At 56.0% G+C, this 21210-nt stretch overlaps 2 protein-coding genes across 2 annotated transcripts in view; both read right to left on the bottom strand.

Annotated features, from left to right (window-relative positions):
- Positions 1-288: 288 nt before the first annotated feature.
- On the bottom strand, positions 289-7253 carry NAGLU (N-acetyl-alpha-glucosaminidase; the record flags this gene model as incomplete). Its single annotated transcript, XM_079724590.1, has 6 exons — positions 289-1730; positions 2715-2971; positions 3991-4076; positions 4262-4408; positions 5877-6024; positions 6868-7253. 6 exons carry the CDS (start codon positions 7251-7253, stop codon positions 520-522), a joined length of 2235 nt encoding a protein of 744 aa, XP_079580716.1. The 3' UTR covers positions 289-519.
- A 7774-nt stretch (positions 7254-15027) lies between these two features.
- Positions 15028-21210, bottom strand: part of ATP6V0A1 (ATPase H+ transporting V0 subunit a1) — a gene marked incomplete at its 3' end in the record, with an annotated part of 53503 nt that continues 47320 nt past the window's right edge. The window contains 2 exon segments of the mRNA XM_079725983.1: positions 15028-15121; positions 20892-21063. Of these exon segments, the coding sequence (XP_079582109.1) occupies positions 15028-15121; positions 20892-21063 (266 nt within the window).

Raw genomic sequence — 21210 nt, 5'->3', positions numbered from 1 at the left:
ATTCTTATAAGAAAAATAAGTATTTGTAAAAAAGGTTTCCTGTGTCAAGTATCTGCGCAATCAGAGCTGAATTGTAGATATTCTTGTAATATCTAGTTATTTTGAAAGATTTATATAATGAATTCTGGGTATACGACCAATAAAACTGATGAAAAGAAACAAACAAACAAAACACCTGAGGAAGCTGAGGTAAGGGGGCAGGGAGACCTGACCTCACCAGTGTCCATGCTATAGCCCTGAGTCCTCCCCGGCATCATGGCACTGACATTCTGACACACAGGTCCAGGTGATTCATCAGTTTATTAAATTGTATTAAGACAGTACTTTGATCCCACACTTGGGATGGTGGAGGAAGGCAGCTCGGTTCCCTCCAATCCTTCCATGCTTGATCCCATCAGCATGAATTCCTTCACCCAGGCCTGGGGAACTCCTGTGATGCTTGCCTAGCCCCAGGCCCTGCCTGGGAAACTGCTCAGGCCTGGAATTTGGGGAAAACGTGGCCCAAGGGTGCTTAATCTGTCACAAGGCGCCAGCCACCCACCGGGGGTAAAATTTGAGGAAGAGCTTCTTGGCCAGGTCCACTGTGTCTCCTTGGGGCTGGCTAGGATACCTCTTTGTGCTGAGGACGAAGGTCTGTTCCAGATGGAAGGCATTCTTGTCAAACTGGTGCTGTTGGTAGGGGATGCCTTGGACCAGGCTCTCAACCAGTGTCTCCATGAAGAGCCGCCAGCGGGGGGCATAGTAGTCGGCCACCAGTCCCGCCAGCTGCTTGTTGGCATAGTCTAGGATGTTGCCCTCTGGCCCCCACAGGGTCAGCTGGTAGCGGCTGTTCTGCTCATAGAAGCGGGCCTCAGTCTCACTGACGGCAGCCACCCGGGCCTGCTCCAGCCAGCTGCCCAGCAGGAAGTGGCTGTCACTAGCCAGCACCTTGTCCAGCGCGGGCAGGAGCTCATAGGCCAGGACGCCTCCTGCCCTCATCAGGGGAACCAGCTCCTTGTTCAGATAGGCGGTCCTCACCTCTTCGTAGTACAAGCTGACCAGCTCCTGGACTGCCTGGCGAGTGACATCCACCAGGTCGTAGCAGAAGGCTGGGCTGGTGGCCAGGCTAGGGGTGGCTGTCAGCAGCAGCCGCCACGCTTCCAGTACATCCGATCGGTTGTACCAGACAGCGGTAACCATCTGTAGGGATGGCCGCCTGACCAGCGGGCTGCGATTGTGTCCACTGCAGCCCTCGCCAGAGCAGTTGTAGACACTCCTGAGAAGCAGCCTCCACGCTGCCTCTGCGTCCCCATGGGAGACCCCGTACCGCCGGGCTGCAAAGCCCGTCACCCAGGCCCCCAAATCTGCCACTGGGTCCTTCCGCCAGCCCAGCTCAGCCATGAGGGCATAGACCACCTCGTTCTGGCCGATGCCCTCAGGGGCCATGCCCGTGCCTACCATGGTGGAGTTGGGGAAGAGGCGGGCGGCTGTGGGGCCTCGGTTCACAGACTCCAGGGCCCCAAACAGGCCGTGGTTGCCCCCGAAGTTATGTAGCATGCACCAGATAAAGGGCTGGCCCTGGAAGGAGGCTGTGCGGACGTACACGGGCTGGCTCTCAGCAAACAGGTCCAGAACCAGGAGGCGGCCATGGGGCACGGCCCGCAGCACGGCCCCCACCTGGGCGGGCCCCCAGAACTCGGGCTGGTGCTGGAAGAGCCAGCCTTGGAGCAGCCATACGGCGTCAGGGTCCACTGTGGTGGGACAGTGGGGACAGAAAAGAGGGTGGTAAGAGGAGAGGGGGCAGGAGAGCATTCACCCCATTGTACAGATGAGGAAACAGAGGTCCAGAGAAGTTAAATGACTATCACAGGACACTCCTTCCCCTGAAACCCACACCCCCCGCCCCCCGCAGCCAGAAGGGCATTCCACAACACACGTCCTTCCCATCTCCTCCTCCTCCCACTGGGAGTGCCAGGGTAGTGCTATAAAGCTTTACAGAGCATCAGAATTACCCAGAGGGCTGGGCCCCAGCCCCAGTCATTCTGACTCTGGAGGTAGGGGAGGTGTTGAGAATTTGCACATCTGACAGGCTCCAGGGTGAATCTGATGCTGCTCGTCCAGGGTCACACCTGGAGCATTGCTGCTCAAAGCCTGAGCCAATATGCTCCTTCCTGGCTGACACAGAGGCCTCCCCAAGCCCTTCCTGACCTGGCCCCTCTCTGCCCTTCCCCTGCAAGTGGCAGGAAGGAGAGCTGGGTTCACATTTGTGCACCTAGAAGGGCACCTACCAGCTTGGGGCACATCCCCTAACCTCTGGCCTGTGTTACCTACTTAAGCGTGGAGGTAGAGACCAAATAAAATATTTTCAATAGCTAGCACTTAATGACACTTTACTCTGGGCCAGGCATTATTCTACTTATGAGGTAGCCCATTTTGCAGATGAAGTAGCTGAGGCACTGGGGGGGAGGTGAGTCGTTGCAAGTCTCACAGGTAGGAAGTGGCAGTGCCTGCGTTGGAGCAGGGTGTCTGGCTCCAGAGCTCACCCCTCAACCACAGTGTGATTAAATGAGATGATGTGTGTGTGCAGAAGTGCTTGGTAAACTGTAAAGTGCTGTGTGTCACAGTGAGGTGTTATTATTCCCAGTCCCTCCTCCCACCCCCCACTGACCTCTGCCACCCCCATCTCCCTGAGGGTCTGGGGGGGCTTCCCTTTCTGACCTCCCCTGGCACCGAACCTGCAATCATGGCCTGGTAGACAGCGGCGGTGGCTGCAGCCAGGTAGGAGGGCTCCGAGGACGGTGGCTGCATCTCGTTGAAAGTATCGGCCCCATAGATGTGATCCGTGCCAAACTCTTTGGTCAGCTCCCGCAGGAAGAGGCTCCCCACCACGGGGAATAGGGGGTCTTCCGCAGCCAGGAGGAAGGAGCAGGAGTAGGAGCAGTTGAAATGTCCCCACCTGCCCATCTGGGTGATATTGACCTGAGGGAACACCCTAGTTGGGGGTGTGTGTGTGTGACAGTTCAGACATTTAGTGGAGGCTGACACAGTGGTCACCTCCAGCCTCACTAACTTCTGCAGCTCCTGGGTTGTTCATGCCTCTGTGCCTTTGCACATACTGTGCCCTGTGCCTGGAGCCCTTTCCTCCTCCCTCCCTGCTTAGGCATCTGGCTTCTCCTCGACATCCTTTAAGCTTCACCTGTCTGGAAAGCTTTTGCTGTCTCTCCCCCTCCCACTGGCTGAAACAACTGACATCACCTCTGCTCTGAGCCCTTGCTGCACCCTCCCTTCCCCAAGCAGAAGTGACCTTGACAGAGAACTGGGCCCACATACATTCCTGCCCTTATCACTGTATTGTATCCCCCTGGCAACGTATCTCCCGCTGGGGGCAGGGCCTCCGTGCACCTTTGTGGCTGCATCCCCAGGCCCCAGCACAGGGGATGGTTGTGCTGGCAGCCCGGATGGTTGGGCAGCCCCGGACAGCCTGAGAAACGTTGGCTGAGTGTACGAATGAGGTTCCTGCTGTCCAGTTGGGGAGGCCAAGGAGTGGCCAGGGAGGCCGGCCACGTGTGCTGAGCGCTGACAGTGGTGGGAACCAGGTGCTCACGTGCATGAGGGAGGTGGTAACCGACGCTGGGGGCCCTCCCGCAAGGCTTCCTGAAGGAGGGGAGGTCTCAGCTGGGCCTTGAAGCATTTTGCCAGCCGCAGGAGAGGATGGGTGGGCGGCACAGAGGAACAGAGGGGCAGGAAGGAGGAGACCAGCGCACCCCTGCCATCACGAAGAGCTGCCATTTGCTAAGGCTCCATACCAAGCCATATATACATTTCACACGTGAGGGGACTAAGGCACAGAGCAGTCACGAAATCTGTCCAAGGTCACATGGCTAGTCAGTTACAGAGCCAGGAATCAAGCGCAGGCCTACAACTAGTGCTTAAATTTTTCTTTAAATCGTGCCTTGCAGGGGAACATAAATTCTCTCTCTGAGCTGAACGGAGGGTGACGGGGGACATTACCTTGTGAGAGCCTTGGGGACATGCCCTGCGAACGCTGGCAACACGGGGATCATGCCAAACGAGCGCATCCGGTCAAGGATCCGATGCTGCGGGGAACGGGAGGGGCGGCGGTGAGCACGGCCCCCCGAGGCGGGAGGCCCTCACTCTCTCAGGGCACACGGAGTCCCCACCGTTCAGTTAAGAGCCGCGGGGTGGGCCCAACACCACCCCCGACCCCAAGCCTGTGACTGTCCGGCACCAATTCTGCTCCCTCCCTGCCCCATCCTTGTACCTGCAGGTAAAGCTGCTTGAGGTGCCAGGAGGGGGGCAGGGGGCCACTCCAGGTGTGCAGGTTGCCCATGCGCCCCCAGGCCAGGAAGGCAGGACCAGTGAAGTACTCATCGATCTCCGTCTGGGTCAGGCCCAAGGCCAGATACACCTGAGGAGGAGGGAGAGCCCCACACATGTAAATCGTCTATCTCTATTCATTGATCCATTCACTCAATATACACACATTCATCTCTTCTCTGGGCTGCACCCTAGACTCACTAAGACAAAATCCGATCCCTGCCTGCGAGGAGCCCAAAGTCCGGGAGGAACAGATCCGTGACCAGGCGAGTTTGAGAGTATGTCACCCTTGATGCACGGGTGAGGTGAGGCACAAAGGGGTTCTCCCCAAAATGTGGAGGGGCTGGGCTTCCCTGGTGGCGCAGTGGTTGAGAGTCCGCCTGCCGATGCAGGGGACACGGGTTCGTGCCCCGATCCGGGAAGATCCCACATATACCACGGAGCGGCTGGGCCCGTGAGCCATGGCCGCTGAGCCTGCGCGTCCGGAGCAACGGAAGAGGCCACAGCAGTGAGAGGCCCGCGTACCGCAAAAAAAAAAAAAATGTGGAGGGGCCTTAAAGGCTTCATGGAGCAAGGAGGGCTAGAATGATGGGTGAGGGCAGCTCTGCAGGGGGCTTAAACAGCCCCAGGTGCAGCCAGAGCGCTCAGGGCTCAGTATGGAAGCTCCCAGGCCGGGCAAAGCCTGAAGGCAATGGAGAGCTCTTGAGTGTGTTAATAGTGGAAGGTCTCCACCAGATCTGCAATTCAGAAAGGACACTCTGGTGGAATTTGGAGAGTCAGGAGTCTTGTTTTGAAAGGAAAATATTGCTTAGAGAGCCGTCTAAGCTCTCATGGCCGGGAGGCCATTAAGGCAGTGTAACTGTTCATGTCTCAGACTGGATGGAGTCTACCTTTTGATCTGATCAAGTTATCCTAAGAGCCTACTAGAAATTCAAGATACTTACTGGACTCTTACCCTAAAATAACTCTCAATTCCTTATGAACAAATATTTTCCAGCTTACGTCAGAGTCAGTCACAATTCTCACGAGGCAATTTTTAACAATCCCATGGCTTAAAAAAAAAAATTAGCCCCTCTTTTTCTTCCTCCGAACACTCTTTCAGGATTACCCGAGCCCGTGTCTCCCAAATTGCAATTAGTAAAGACCCCAAATAAACTCTTCTTATTTGCAGCCTCCTGCATTATTTTTTGGTTGATGCTGTTCAGAGGCTCTGGCAGACTGGGGTCCAGGCAGAGGGGATGAGAGCCTGAACTGGGGCCGTGGATGAGGATGGAGAGGACAAAGCAGATCGAGAGCTGCTAATGAGACAGAATCCACAGAGGCAGCTGACTGACCCACGTGAGGGTGGGGAGAGGGGCGGCCGGCTTCTTAGAGTGTCTACAGTAGGGTGCTGGGGTCCAGCCCTGGGTAAGTGCTCCTGTGTGTTTGCCTCAACCACGGAAGCTGGGAGGCTGGAGCCATCACCCTGCTACCAACACTTCTGGAGCCCTATTCTCTGTGTGCCAGATACTGCGTTGATGTGGGGGAGGCGGGATGCCTGGGGTATGGTGGGCACGCACCCGCTGCCAGATGGCCTCCTGGCCGCTCCAGGCCAGCGCCAGGTTGATGCCGTTCAGCGCCATCCAGTCAATCTCCTGCTCCCAACGGGCCCAGTCCCACCACACGAAGGAGTAGCTTTGTGTGCACACGTTCTGGTAATAGCGGTACCTGCAGGCAGGGGCGTGAGCTGGGGCGTGGCCCTGGGGGCAAAGAGGATGTCCCTCACCCCTGAGGGTCCACAGCCTGGGGAAGAGCTTGGAGGGCAGCCCGGTCCTGGAACAGCTCTCCACACCACCCAGATCCAACCCAGAAAGACGTGGCTCCAGACGTGGCCTCTACTGCTTCGCTCCGGGATCCACTCCAGGTGGAGCCTGAGCTTCCGAGGTGCCCACCCACCTGCGCCCAGCACTCAGCTCCCTAGCCTCCTAGATACCTGGGAGAGCATATTCCGCTTTCATTCCTACTCTGTGTACAGTGTTTAAGTGCCATATGGCCCCTGTCCTGAAGGGGGCGATCCCTCTCCCCACAGTCTAATGGGGAGGCAGCTGTGTGAATGCATCACCTCGGTGTAGTGGGGCAAACGCTAGAACAGAGGCTTGTGACAGGGCTGGGGGTCATTCCTCAGTTAGCATCTTCGAAGAGAGGGGTGGGTGGGGTAGGAAAGTAATGGCATTTACCGATCACCGATTATGCACCACAAATTCTACACCCCGCACCGTGCAAATCCTCACAATCAAAGTGGCACCACTGCACGGTAGATGACATTATTTCCATTTTTCAGATGAGCCAGCCGAGGCTCAGAGACGCTAAGTGAGTTGCTCAAAGATATAAGGCTTTTAGAATCAGACCTGGGGTCTGAAGCCAGGTCGTGCGACCCTAAGGCCAGCGCTTCCTGGCAGCCCGGCGCTGGGGGTGGGGAAGGACGGGGACTTCAGCTTGGGCTGGCGCCCGGGTGGGTGGAGGAGGCGGGGAGCTGCAAGGGAGCCGAGGGGCGCGGTCCGGCCGCGGTACCTGTTGGGCGTGGCCTCGGTCAGTTCCTCCGGCACCGCGGGCAGCGGCTGCGGCAAGCGCAGCTGAGAGCCCGACCAGGCCACGTGGCAGCCGCAGAAGTCGCGCAGGTAGCGGTGCAGCCCCGCGGCGGCGGCCACGCCCGTGGAGCCGAGCACCCGCACCCGCGCCCCGACGCCGCCGCCACTCAGGCGGTAGGTGTCCAGGCCGGACTCGGCCGCCAGGGCGCGCTCCACCGACACAGAGAAGGCGGCCGCCGGCCCGGGTCCCAGAAGCCGGGCCAGCAGCTCCCTCACGGCCGCCGCCTCCCGGGCCTCGTCCCCGGCCGAGCCCCCCGCCGCGGTCAGGAGCAGGAACCCCAGAGCCGCGACCACCGCCACGGCCTCCATGATCCAGCGGTCTCAGCCCGCCGGGCACCAATGGGGACTCGGGACCAGGGGCGTGACGGCCGCGTCCAATCAGCTGCGGGCCTCAGGTCACGCGGAACTGAAGGTAAAGCACCGGCCGGCGGCTAAGAGACCAGCTTCCGGGTTCCAAACCAGCTCCTGCGGGTGTTTTCTGACCACACGTGGTGCAAGAGCGCGTGACTCTGGTGACTTCAAAAGTCCGGGGCCGGATGTGACTCGTAGTCCTTCACAAATGCCTTCAGGTACAGCGCGCTTTCACAGGCAGATCACTTTCCTTCCGTCCATCCTACCATCCAATAAATATTTGAAGTTGATTTTGTACCAGGCACTGCCACCCGTCTTCCGGGGAGACCTACAAACCAAGTACTTATATAAACAAAGATTTACATTATGCAGTTGACCCTTAAACTTTGCATGTGTGTTAGGAGGGCCGACCCTCTGGCAGCCAAAATATAACTTTACAGTCAGCCCTCCTGTATCCAGGGTACCGCATCCGCGGACCATGTAGTATTGTAGCACGTATTTATGGAAAAAAATTCCTATATAAGCGGACCCGGCAGTTCAAACCCGTGTTGTTCAGGGGTCCACTGTACTTGTGATGCTGTGCTCGGTCCCCAGCCAAAGGCTTCCAAAAGGAAGTGGCATTTAATCCGAATTAAGTTGGGATTGACTAGGAGAAGAGGGAGGGGAATACCATTCCGTGAAGAAAAAAATGCATATATGAAGACGCAGGAAGGGTAAAGAAAGAGCTGAGCAGATCTGAGGAGCCAAAAGGTCAGGAAGCTGGAGGAGGGATGCGCCCTGTGAGCCTGGACTGGCCATGGGGCAGGTCCTGGTGGGTGTAACAGGGGCTCTCATGTGATCTGTAAGCGGTAGCAGCAGCTGAACAGGATGGGAGTTATCTTCAGTTTACATCCTGGGAAACTGAGGGCCAGAGATAGGAAGTGACTCTGCAAAGGTCAGTGACCAGTAAGACAGCAGGTCTGGGACTAGAACCAGGAACTCTTAACTCTCAGATAAGCGTTTTTGCCACTATCCCCCAAGAGATGCAACTTTTCAGGCTGCTTACCAGCAGGGAGGGTTTGAGTGGGGCTGTGCGATGGCCAGGAGTGGTGGGCCCTTTTTTAAAGACTGCACTTTCAAAAGGGATTCTGAGTCCTTTTGGAGGCAGGTGTAGATTTTTCCAGATTGTCAGGCCTGAGTGCAGCTGCTTAGAGACAGGGAAGGGGTCAGAGGAGGGTTGGCAATCCAGGAAATCCAGAGCCTGGACTGAAGGAGCACATGGGAGTCCCCTGAGCTTGTCTGCCCCTCTGCCCCCTGCCCCCAGCTGCAGACTCAAGCTGCAGGGCCCCCTGCCTCGTTCCCAGCTCAGCGAGCAGCTAGTTCAGGAGGTGCAGCCCTGTTCCACCCAGTTCCTAACATCAGAAGGTTCTCAGCTTTTCCCAGAGAACAGCTCCTAGACCTGCCCAGAGAGATGGGCCCTCATGGAGCTACAGCTTGTAGCCCCCCAGGCCTCTCTACACTCCCTCCAACACCCCCTTCCAAACACCCCTGGCTTCAGGTGAGATTTGTCAGACTCTCCTCCTCCCAGGACCTGTTTTACCAGCAATTTGGATTTTAGGGAACACATTGCTTGGGGGAATTCGGCTGCAGGTCCACCGTCAGGCTCAGGGTGCCTCTCTGTGGGGTCTGGATTCATCCAGAATGGCAGACGGATGCTGGCAGGGGCAGCAGGGTGGGGACACCATCCGGGGAGGTTGGTAGCACATTCACAGCCTGAGCTCATGGATGCCTGGCAAGAGTGTCACCGCTTACTCCGGGTGTGTCACACTGTCTTTCTCCTCTTCCCCACCAAGCTGGGAACTCTTTGAGGACAATAGGGGGGCTGGTTGAAGAAATTAAGTTGCATCAATAGGTTGAAATAGCAAGCATTTGCTAAAAAAAAAAAAAAGTGAGGAAGATGTGTTGGTACTGATTCAGAATGTTCTGCAAAGTGTTTTTTTTTTTTTTTTTTTTTTTTTTTTGCAGTACGTGGGCCTCTCACTGTTGTGGCCTCTCCCATTGCAGAGCACAGGCTCCGGACGCGCAGGCTCAGCGGCCATGGCTCACGGGCCCAGCCGCTCCGCGGCATGTGGGATCTTCCCGGACCGGGGCACAAACCCGTGTCCCCTGCATCGGCAGGTGGACTCTCAACCACTGCGCCACCAGGGAAGTCCTGCAAAGTGTATTTTTTAAAAAGAGGTCAAGGAATTCCCTGGTGGTCCAGTGGTTAAGACTCAGCGCTTTCACTGCCGAGGACCCGGGGTTCAGTCCCTGGTCGGGGAACTAAGATCTCACAAGCCGCACGGCCAAAACAAAACAAAACAAAAAAATTTTAGAAGATGTCAAATCAGGACTTCCCTGGTGGTCCAGTGGGTGAGACTCCGCTCTCCCAACGCAGCATAGTTCGACCAGGTTCGATCCCTGGTCGGGGAGCTAGACCCTGCATGCATGCGGCAACTAAAAGCCTGCATGCCGCAACTAAACATGCCGCAACGAAGATACCGCGTGCCTCAACTAAGACCCAATGCAGCCTAAATAAATAAATAAAAATATTTTAAAAAACCAGCTAAATATTGAGTTTATTTAAAAAGAGATGTCAAATCACTGGGTATAATACGTCCCACTTGTGTGTTGTTTTTTTTTAAGGCTATGTAAATAGTGCTTGCTTCGGATAAGGTACTGGGACGCTGGAGCCGAAGACTTACTTTTATATTAGGGCCTTTTGTACTGTTTGATCCTTTTACCACGTGATACATTTGATTACTTTTTCTCCCCGCTCCTATCTCATCTCTTTCGTTCCTGCCAGCCTCCCCTCTGCCTGTGCACCCCAGAATCCCTCCAGATCCCTTGTCCCTCTGCCCTGCCAATCCAGTTGCCTGCCTGTCGCAGCCCTGCTAGGATCCCACCCATCTTACCTGTGGGGAGGGATGAGTCCTTCCCTGTCTGGCCACCAGGGGGCAGCCTACGCCTTGCCTTGGGTAGGCTGGAGAGGGAAGGGCAGGCACACAGGCTCAGATCTGAGGGGAGCTCCAATGCCCTTTCCACCGAGGGCTCCTGGGTAGAAAGAGACACAGTCCTGCCCAGGTCCCCAGTGAGGGACAGGAAAGGGGGGGGGTTCGGAAGGTGGTGATGGAATTGTCCCCTATCTTTATAGTACTGAGCAGGCCCAAAGTCACCCTCCCCACATGGGTTCTAGGATGGGAAGCATTCGCCGGTTGGGGGCACAGACTCACTAAGCAGATGCCTGGGGTCCAGAGATTCCACAGAAGGGGGATCAGGGTAAAGGCCAAGACTCTTAAAAATAGGAGAAATGGGGCTTCCCTGGTGGCGCAGTGGTTGGGAGTCCGCCAGCCGACGCAGGGGACACGGGTTCGTGCCCCGGTCCGGGAAGATCCCACATGCCGCGGAGCGGCTGGGCCCGTGAGCCATGGCCGCTGAGCCTGCGCGTCTGGAGCCTGTGCTCCGCAATGGGAGAGGCCACAACAGTGAGCGGCCCGCGTACTGCAAAAAAAAAAAAAAAAAAAAAAGGAGCAATGGAGCCATCCTGTTCCCTACCCCCACCCCAGGGCTCCTGGGAATTCCCACACCCTCCAGGGCTCAGTTCCCAGTTGGTCCCATCTTTAGATGGCTGGGCTGGAAGCAGCCCAAGGCCCTAGATCCTGGAAGCTCAGCTTAGCCAATGACCCGCTGGCCCAGGTCTTCTCATCCAGGCCAGGGAGGAGTTTCTTCCCGGGCAGGTCCCAGTCCTCCCTCCCCAGACCCATTTTATTGATCTATACCAGAAAGTTTACCAGTTTAAAGTGTACAACTCAATAGTTTTTTAGTATGGCCACAGAGTTGTGCAACTGTCACCATAATCTAATTTTACATTTCCTCATCCCCCAAAAGAAACCCTGCCCCCAACCCCATCCAGCAGCTGGTCCTAGGCAACCACCCATCTGCTTTCTGTCTCTACAGATATGCCCATTCTAGACATTTCACATAAATGGAATTATACATTATGTGGCCTTGTGTCTGAGGTCCATTCTTGTTGCAGCAGTATCAGTATGTCATTCCTTTTTATTGTAGAAGAATACCCATTGTATGGATATACTGCCTTTTGCTTACCCATTCATCAGCTGATAAACATTTGGGTTGTTTCCATTTAGGGCTATTATGAATAATGCCACTATGAACACTTGTGCACAAGTTTGTGTGCACATTTTTTCATTTTTCTTGAGTAGATATCTATAAGTCAAATTGCTGGGTCCTAAGTTAATCCTACGTTTAACATTTTGAGAAATGCCAGGCTGCTTTCCAAAGCTGCTGCACCATTTTACATTCCCACCAGCAGTGGATGGGGGTTCCAGTTTCTCCACATCCTTGTCAACACTTGTAATCTTTTTTTTTTAATCTTTGGCTGCGTTGGGTCTTCGTTGTTGTGCACGGGTTGTGGTGCATGGGCTTCTCATTGTAGTGGCTTCGCTTGTTGCGGAGCACGGGCTCTAAGCGTGTGGTCTTCAGTAGCTGTGGCACACGGGCTCGGTAGTTGTGCCTTGTGGGCTCTAGAGTGCAGGCTCAGTAGTTGTGGTGCATGGGCTTAGTTGCTCTGTGGCATGTGGGATCTTCCCGGACCAGGGCTCGAACCCATGTCCCCTGCATTGGCAGGCAGATTCTTAACCACTGCGCCACCAGGGAAGTCCCTACACTTGTAATTGTCTTTTTTAAATTATTGCCTTTTTAGTGAGTGTGATGTGGTGTCTCCTCATGGTTTTGATTTGCATTTTCCTAATGACTAATGAGGCTGAGTACCTTTTCATGGGCTTATTGGCTATTCGTTTTTCTTTGGAGAAATGCCTGTTCAAATCCTTTGTCCTTTTAAAAACTGAGGTATTTGTCTTTATTACTGAGTTGTAAAAGTTCTGTATATATTCCAGATACAAGTTCCTTATTAGATACATGCTTTGCAAATATTTTCTTCCAGTGTGAGGGGTGTCTTGAACTTGTCCTTCAAAGCACAAAAGTTTTTAATTTTGCTAAAACCCAACTTATCTTTTATCTTCTTTATCACTCATGCTTCTGACGTCATATCTAAAAACCACTGCCTAACCCAGGGTCAGGAAGATGTACTCCTATGATTTTCTCTAAGACTTCTCTTATGTTTAGGTCTATGATCCATTTTGAGTTAATTTTTGTATATAGTGGATAGCAGTCCAAATTTGTTCGTTTCCATGTGGGTACCCAGTTGTACTAACACCATCTGTTGAAAAGACTTTTTTCCCCAGTGAATTATCTTGGCTCCTGTGTGGAAAATCAGTCGACTCTACACGTTAGGGTTTGTTTCTGAACTCTCAATTCTAGTCCATTGATTCCTAGTTATCTGAGTCAGTAACAGAGAAGAGGTTAAAAGGGCTCGTTTACCTGAATGTCCACCCTCAACTTTTTGAGGAGTGGATGCTGGGTGTTGTACCCAGGGCTGCTCCAGGGCAGGTGGCCTGCCAGGGAGGAGAGGGTTTGAGGAGCATGCAATGAACAGGGTGTTCCTGCCCCTCCTGGAGCAGCAGTTGGTAGCCTGCTGTTCACATTCCTGGGCAGCCCCTGCCCTGGAGGCCCCAAGAGGGAGGAATGGAAAGGGAGGGCTGAGAAAGAATGTGGTCACCTTACATGGCAGTGAGGAGGGGGAAGGCGCCCGCCCTGCCCACCCCGCCTGCCAGGACATCCCGTTGGGCTCTTGGGCTGCCTGCCTCAGCACCTCGAATTTTCCAGCTGCCCTCAGGAACCAACCCTACGTTGAGCCTCCGCCTACACCAAGGCCAAAGGCAATCAGGGCTCAAAATAGCCAGGCTGCTGAGCCTTGGAGAGCACACTCACAGGAGAGGAGGGTGGGCAGACGTCCAGGTCCCTGCTTCCCCCGGCTGTTTGGGTGTGTGGTGCAGAAAGCGGGACGGAGATGGGTCCCCAAGTCCCCTCCCCCACATGGGTAGTGTCTGAAAAGCTGCCTTGGCTCAGGGAGTGGGGCTCAGGGACTGGGTAGGCCCCTGGGAAACCCGAGATAAGATGAGAATTTCACAAACTAACTGCCTGGCCAGGGCCACTGCAACTGCGGTCTTTGATTAGAGGGAAGAGCAGAAATGCTGGCAGAGGGAAGTGGCAGGTGTAAGGATACTAGGTGGGCTCGGGAGGGCCGAGCCTTGAGTGACGCAGGGGCTGTGGGCACGCAGACAAGCAGCCTCCCTGACAGAGTCAAACACACTTTATTCCACACGGGAATGTCTGAACAGAAGGGCCTTGGGCAGGATTCCTGACAAAGAACTCTTGCTTCAAACCCCCGCCGTAAACAGAGCAAAAATCATCATGTAAACCACAGGGACCGGACGGAAGGGGGCTCTGCACAAGGGCTGGGTCGGGTCACACTGGCTACTGCGCGATGACGCTGGGGCGGGTGGCCCAGCCTGGGAGAGTCCAGTGAGCAGCGCTAAGCAGCTCCCAGACAAGCAGGGGGCAGGGGTGGGGTGGGAAGGGGCCGACCAATTGAGGGGGTCCTCTCGCCCACTGAAGGTACGGGGATCAGTTTAGCTGAAGCAGCCAGGGCTGCTGTGCCAACGCATGATTAAAAGGCCCCAAGATCCACGTCCTGGCGTGGGGGTGACAGGGGCGGCGGCCCTTTGGGGGCGCTCCCCACCAGCCCTGACGGGGCAGGGCCACGCAGCTCTCACAGCCGCACACACTGGCGGCCCTGCCAGCCGCCTCCCATCAGCAAATGGTAAATGACGTTGACTTTCCCTGCCCAGGACCCACTTGCTCGACTTGGGGTCGGTGTGGAAGTGGGGAGGGGCGCCGGTGGGCAGAGCAAGGCAGGTCTGCAGGCAGAGCCACCCCTGATGACTACGGTTCTGCACTCAAGACTTGTGACTGGGGGTGGGAAAAGGTCTGCGGGTCTGCACCAGGAAAGAGCACGGACTGGACCCTCTGCCCCGAGGGCGTGCTTGCGGCCCACGCATGGCCTGAGAAGCAGCCACCAGAGGAGCCAGCCAGGACCTCTGCTTTGGGTCTGCCCTGCTGTGTATGTTATGCTGGGTGCTAAAAGGGCATTCTGGGAAGGAGGAGGAGAGGGTGTGAGCTTAGGGTGGGGGTCAGGAAGGTGGTGCAGGGTATCCAGGGACCCTTGGGGCTGCCAGGGAGAAGCCACGCATGCTGGCACAGTTGGGTCCAGCTGAATTCCTGATTAATGAGGGCACTGAAGACCAGAGGGGGTGGGCAGAGGACAGAAACACCATCTTCCTGGACCCACCCCTGCTAATCCAAGAGTGGGGAGTGTTAAAGAGCACCCCATCCCCAACCAGGAAGGGGAGTGGCAGGCACAGGGGGCTCGAAGTCTGGGTGCGGACAGCGAAGGCGCTCCCTCCAAGCGCTCTGGGCTCCTGTGCAAACGCACAAACTGCTTCACCACCAGGGGGCAGAGGAAGGGCTGGACAGAGGCTGGGAGGGTGAGGAGGGTGCCCAGTGGGAGTGGGTTTGAGTGACCGCTCGGGCCCGCTTCTCTCCAGAAAATCACTGCACTACAACACACAAAGCTGGAGGTGGCGGGGGACCCAGGAAGGGCTGGGTATCTAAATGACTCACAGGTGGCTGGGGGAAGGGTGGCAGGGATCACAACCAACAGGCAAGCAGAGCACAGCTAATCACCAGGGAGGGAGCGGGGAGGGCAGAGGGCGCACAGCCCCCCCCGAGGGGCTCATTCGTCAAACTTCCCTTCTCGGATGTGCTCGAAGGAGAAGGGTAGGAACTTGAAACCCGTCCCGCTGTAGAATTTATTCTGGAATTCCACCCTGGAGAAAGAGAAGGGGAGAGTCATCATTCCACAGAAACCTTTTGGGACTCCATGGTTGGGCCAGAAAGATGACCCAACCCCAAGCTCCCCGAGCCTCCTGCCGCCCACAACCCTAATCCCAACACAACCTCCCACTCGTGACGCCCAGGGCCTGCCCTCGGCAAGAGGGCACACCAGTGCGCTGGCTTGGCCTCAGTTCCTGCTCCGTCCTGCTCAGCGGAGAGTGTGTTTATGCAAAACTCTCTGCAGAGGGCCATGTGCAAAAAACGTTCAGTTGGCCTGAGTCTCTAACGATGAAGAAGAGTCCCCCAACACCCCCTTCCTGGCAGGGCCCACAGCGGACCTCCAAGGGAAGCCTGTGAGTAGCCACCAGCTCAGCGCAAGGAACCCCGGCAGGCGCCACTGTTTTCTTGTTTATTTCTCTTCTCGGGGGAGGAAGGAGAAGGGAGGGTTGCTAGTGAAGAGACTTTTGACTTAGGGGAGGAAATTCCCAGGAAAGGGGGAAGTTAGGAGGGGAAGTCTTCTCAAAGCAACGGCCAAAATATTCTCCAACTACAAAAACATCTAAGAAAGAATTCTCCTCTTGGGGACTGAAAGGAAAAACAGCTTTAGCTCCCTTCCCCGGCAGCCCAGCATCCATCCCTGATGGTCTCCCTGGGCCCTTCAGACTCTGAGGGGGCAGGAAGGAGCACACGCCTGTACGCAGAGCCAGGCTGCGAGTTCGCCCTGGATGTCTGCCCAGCCACCACATCACCACCAAATATGGGCAGAAAAATGCATGATTCAGAGGATAAGAAAGCCAAGGAGAGCTGCCCTGAGGAATAGTTTCCACTCAGTGCTGTGTGACCCCCGGGGGCCCCAGATCCCTGCGATGGCAGGCTGCGCTGGGCCCGGGGCAGGCTGCAGGCAGCGGTTTGACTGCACAGCAGGGCGCCAAGCCGCTCTCCACCTTCATGCCCCTCACTCAGCCTTCAGCCTTCAGCCAGGGCGGCCTCCCTCCAAGATAAGGGAGAAATCAGTGAAAAGGGAGCGGGAAGAGGACTGTCTGCTGGTGGCCCCGAGATGTCCTCAGAGGCCCCTTCAGCCCTGGGGCGCCGGCTGAGGACGCTGACTGCAGAGCTGCCAGCTCCACCCGCTGGGGAGAAGAAGGGAACAGAATTTTCTGTGTGGGCGTAAGAACAGGCAGCCTTCTCCCCGACCCCACATTCTGGGGGCCACACCAAGGCCCCCAAAGCCTCCCGGCCCCTGGAGGATTCCCATCAGTGTCTCGGCCAAGCCTCCCTCAGAGTAAATGGGATCCGGGAGGGGGTATTTCAAACTGCCGTCAGTCACAGGACTCAGCCCTGAGTCCCAACACCTGGAGAAGAGGGCCCAGCTCCCGAGGCCTCCTCTGGGGGAATGCGGTGGGGATGGGGGCAGGTTCCTGCTTCCTGCCCACTGCTGTGACGACTGAATCCTCCACGCTGGGTACGCTGTGTCTGCACACGGCAATGGTATTTCACTTTCTTCGTTCAACAGTGTACAGCCAGACGGTGGGCAACTCACCTTGGGGTCTGTGAGGTATCTGAACTCTGACCTCTGGCTGGCTCATCACACAAACAATTCTAACTCCAGACTGGGTGAATGGAGAAGCTGCAGACGTTCTCAGACGCCTGAGGGATCACCACCCTTCTCTTGGCCTCACCCTGCCTGCCTCATCTACATCAGGGGACACACGCCTGGGATGGGGGCACATAAGTTCTGCTGTGTGAGCAGATGGGCGGTCCCTCTGACACACCACCTGACACCACCTTGCCCACCAGCTGCTGCTCGAGGTTAGGGACTTAGGGTAGCCCCCACCAGGGACATCTTGGGTATCTCAGCGTCAGCCTGACTTCGCCTGCCTTCTCAGCCGTGCTCACCCTAACGTCCCAGCACAAAGCTGGAAAGCAGTTTCCCTGTTGGTCTCCCCGCCCTCTCCTCCCTCCCAGCCAGGGAACTGTGTGCTTCCTGAGAAAGTATAAACATGAAGTTCTCTGTGCCGGGGCACAGCGGGGCCCCGCTGGCTGCCCTGCAAGTTCTTCCTTCTTGAGGGGCTCTGCTCAGGGCGCCTCCATGGACCCTGCCACGTCCCAGGCCACTAAAACGCATCTCAGGATTCAGCAGATGTGAGGAGAGCCTCAGGCAGTCAGATGGGGTTCTCTGTCACCCCTGCCAGCTCCCGCACCTGGAAAAGGCAACCCAGTGGCCCAGAAGGACTAACTGGGAGCCCACAGAGAGGGTACTCCTGCTACGTGACAGAAACCATGTCTTCTCAAGCGAATGAAGGGGAAAGTCTGGGCCTCTTCCCTTGCCTGTGGGAATGTGACCGAGGGGAGGCAGTTTTAGAAAGATGGTTCTGTCCCTCTCCGAGCAGTGCCGGGGCCATGGGGTCACACTTCAGGTGTTCTCGTTCTCCTGGGCAGCCACCCTGCGGGGTCCTGCTGTGGCGCCACTGAATTCCTTACAACAAACTGGTCCCCAAATCTGCCCCTTTAGCTCCCAGTCTGTGAGTGTTCATGTGGAATCTGTTAGCTAGGAAGGGATGAGGTTCCTGTGAAGGCAGGCCATGGGGCAACAGTCTTTCTGCTAATGGCGGTCCGGTGTCCACAGTGAAAACCACAAATCATACCCCTGCGCCTTTGCCTTTTCTGAGGAAGAAAAGACGTCTCATTATGGTAGCCAAGAAGACCAAGCACAATACACACAGTTGGTGGGAGGAAAAGAGACAGACGTGACTCAGGAGGAGACGGAATTAGCAGGCGGGTGCGTGAACCCAACTCGCTGCTGTTTCCAGATGTCACCTGCCTCCTCATGACCCTACACGAACCTCAGACCTGTGGTTTATCCTTGCTTTCAAATCACATGTTTTTTTCTTGCCCCCACCAAAGAGACCCAGAACTTGTGTAATGGGGCAGCCCTTGCATCAGAATCAAGAAACCCCAGCTGAACACCAGGGGTAAAGTGACAGGTATGAAGATGCCCAGGCTGGACGCCAGGAAAAATTGCAGCAATGTCCCTGCAGCCATTTTCAGTGGGCCCAGCCGTTCCCACCCCCAAGAGGATGGCCTCGACTCGGAATTCCTGCAGTCCTGCTGGACTGAGACCCAGGAATCCTCGAGGCATGTCCACACTCGGCCAGGAGGGGGTGCATGAGCACCAATTTCATTCACTCCTTTCTGGTGGTGGGGGAGATGCTCCAAACAGGCCCCCAGTGACGGGATTCTGAAAGCTGCACAAAGGAGTTTTCACTGTCTTTTCTCTTCTACCCAATATTTCCACTACCCAACAACAGCAACCACCCACCACCCTGCAAGTACAGTATGTCTGACCGGTCTACTCCTTGCAAACTGCATCTGCGAGGCATTCAAGTGGTATCATGTGCATCCCCCTGGGGTCTCCCTTCTCTCTAACGGACTGGAAGCAGATCTTTACAGGGGCCACAGCCCTCTCCGCAGGGCAGCCGCATCTGCAACTGAACACAGGTTTACGGCGTGCCAGGGCACCGTGGCAGTCACTCGGTCTGGGCGTTATTTCCTACTTAATCACAGCAACCTTGTCACAGGGACATTATCCTCTCTTTTCACATGAGAGTAAGTGAGGCTCAGAGAGGTAAGTGCTTTCCTCAGGGTCACCCAGCCAGCACCGGCAGAGCTGGCATTTAAACTCGGGTCACCCGATTCTGAAGCCTGCTCTCTCGCCACTTGTCACTTCCTTGGGCTCGTTCATGAGGACGTGGGAAGACACCTTCACTCGGAGGCCGCAGGTGAGCCTGAGGAAGAAGTAATCCTGAAGGCAGCAAAGCATGACCTCCCAGTCGCCTCAGCTCATTCTGGACGACAGGCCTGAGCCCAGGCGGCCCTCCTTGCTCCGTGGCGTGCCTGGCTCACTGCTCTGACAGGTCTGTTCCAGCTCCTTGGCGGCTCCCACCCACCCAGGGAGGATGCAACAGGCTCCCCACTTGGGCTGGAGTCAAGGTGGCGTGGTAACTGTTCCCTCAAGCCCAGGGCTCAGGAGACGGGGAAGGGAATAGGAAAGGAAGCCAAGAGGGCAAGAAAAAGTGAGTCACCCCAGGGTGGCAGCACAGACGTCCCCTCGCACCGAGCGGTAGGAAGTGTGCTGGGGCGAGCGTGCGCTGATAAGCTGGGAGCCGGGAGCGTGGCCAGCCTCCTGGCTCCCAGTAAACAACAGCTGGGCGGGGAGGGGACGGGAGGCGGGAAGAGAGGGCCAGGCCTGAGAAAGCACCGTGTACTGACGCAGCAGGACAGACTCTTCTAAAGTTTTTGTGGTACGCGGGCCTCTCACTGTTGTGGCCTCTCCCGTTGCGGAGCACAGGCTCCGGACGCACAGGCTCAGCGGCCATGGCTCAGGGGCCCAGCCGCTCCGCGGCATGTGGGATCTTCCCGGACCGGGGCATGAACCCATGTCCCCTGCATCGGCAGGCGGACTCTCAACCACTGCGCCACCAGGGAAGCCCTAAAGGAGCTTTTGAGGGAAGCGTAAGTCCCGGCCACGGCTCACCCTTACATGCCTCACGTTCCCCCTCTGTAACTTAGAACAACCAACGGCGGACTCTTTGAGCAGGCTCAGCCGTAACCAAGCCAGGAGAAAAATCAAAGATAAAGGGAGTGGGGAAGAGGTTTCTCAGGTTCAGATTTTGGTTTTCTTCTGGTTTCGAGAAGTGATGGAAAGAGACCGTCACGGCCCTCTTCTGACCTTGAGGTCGTTAACACCACAGATCATCTCGTCTAGGGAGCCCTAAGGTAGTGTCAGTGAGTTTGTGAGCCCCTAAACTGGTAAAACTGTGTGCACACATTGAGGGGGGTGTTTCTCTGAGGAGAGGGTCTAGAGCTTCCAGAGCCACTGGACCCCAAGAGAGAGAGAGAATCATACTGTGAAGGGCGAGATGGAGACTCGAAGATGTAGGGTTTGAGGTAGGGTAGCCAGATAAAGTACGGGATGCCCCGCTTTTAGTATAAGTATGTCCCATGGACGTTCGGGAAATACAGTAAAAAAGTATTCACTGTTTATCTGAAATCCAAACGTAACTGAGTGCCCTGTAATTTTATTTGCTAAACCTGGCAACCTTACTTTGAGGTCATGGAGTCCCAGTCCAGACCAGACCCCAGATCTCCCACTCCCTGGGACTGAGCTATCTCCACGCAGAGCCATTAAGAGCCAAAAACGACATTAAAGAAAACTAACGAATCCAAAACCTGCCCTTCAGAAGAAGCGGCTTCAGTGTACTGAGCTAGCGTGCTATGGAGCCAAGAGTCCCCCTACTCACGTAGAGCTGCCAGGGGTCCTACCCAAAGCCACTGGCACGATGACAGAATAAGGGGGACGAAACGAGGGCACAGTGTGCTCTAGCACTTTCCTGGACGTAGAATCTATTCCAGAGCAGCTTTCATTGCTCTCAAGACAGGAGAGAGTTATATGCCAGTGTGAAAAACACCCAAACAATCAAAAAAACCCAGCAGATCTTTTAAGCCATAATCAAGAGCACTGAAGAAGGCTGAAGACAGGGAGAGCAACGGTGACAACACTCACCAGAGAACCCTCCCTGGCGGCTGCGAAAGCGAGCTGTGCTTTTCTGTGGACATTTCCTGAGGCTCACTACCAAGTATGTCCTTGGGTATGAGGATGTGAAAGCAGATACTTCCTAGTGTCTCTGGATTCTGGACAGGAGTAAAACTGCCCTCGGTGCAGCTAAGGACACGTCCCCCCCTCGGCCCCGCGCTGCCCCTCACCAGTGTAACCGCAGCGCGTGGAGGAAGGCTGACAGGCCCTCCATGATCAGGAGGATGGCCACAGTCAGGGTGGCAAAGGCGGCGAAGATGAAGAACAGCGCCAGACCTCCCGCCAAGCTCTTCACGCTTAGGCCGATGTGGATCACCATGGTCCAAAGCACCTCAGACAGCTCTGCGGGACGGGGAGAGACGTGACATCCGGTTCAGCTGGGCCAGCGGCGCTGCAGGCCTTGCGTTTTGCTCTGCCGCCCCTCAATCGCAGTCTTCCTTGCCCCCTGGCTTTCTGCGACCTTCCCAGCTAACCGGGCAAAAGCACTGA

Source organism: Hyperoodon ampullatus (genome assembly GCF_949752795.1).
Source record: "Hyperoodon ampullatus genome assembly, chromosome: 19".
Taxonomy (NCBI): Eukaryota; Metazoa; Chordata; class Mammalia; order Artiodactyla; family Ziphiidae; genus Hyperoodon; species Hyperoodon ampullatus.
Note: the sequence above shows the minus strand (reverse complement) of the source record. Positions and strands in the feature narration are given on the sequence as shown.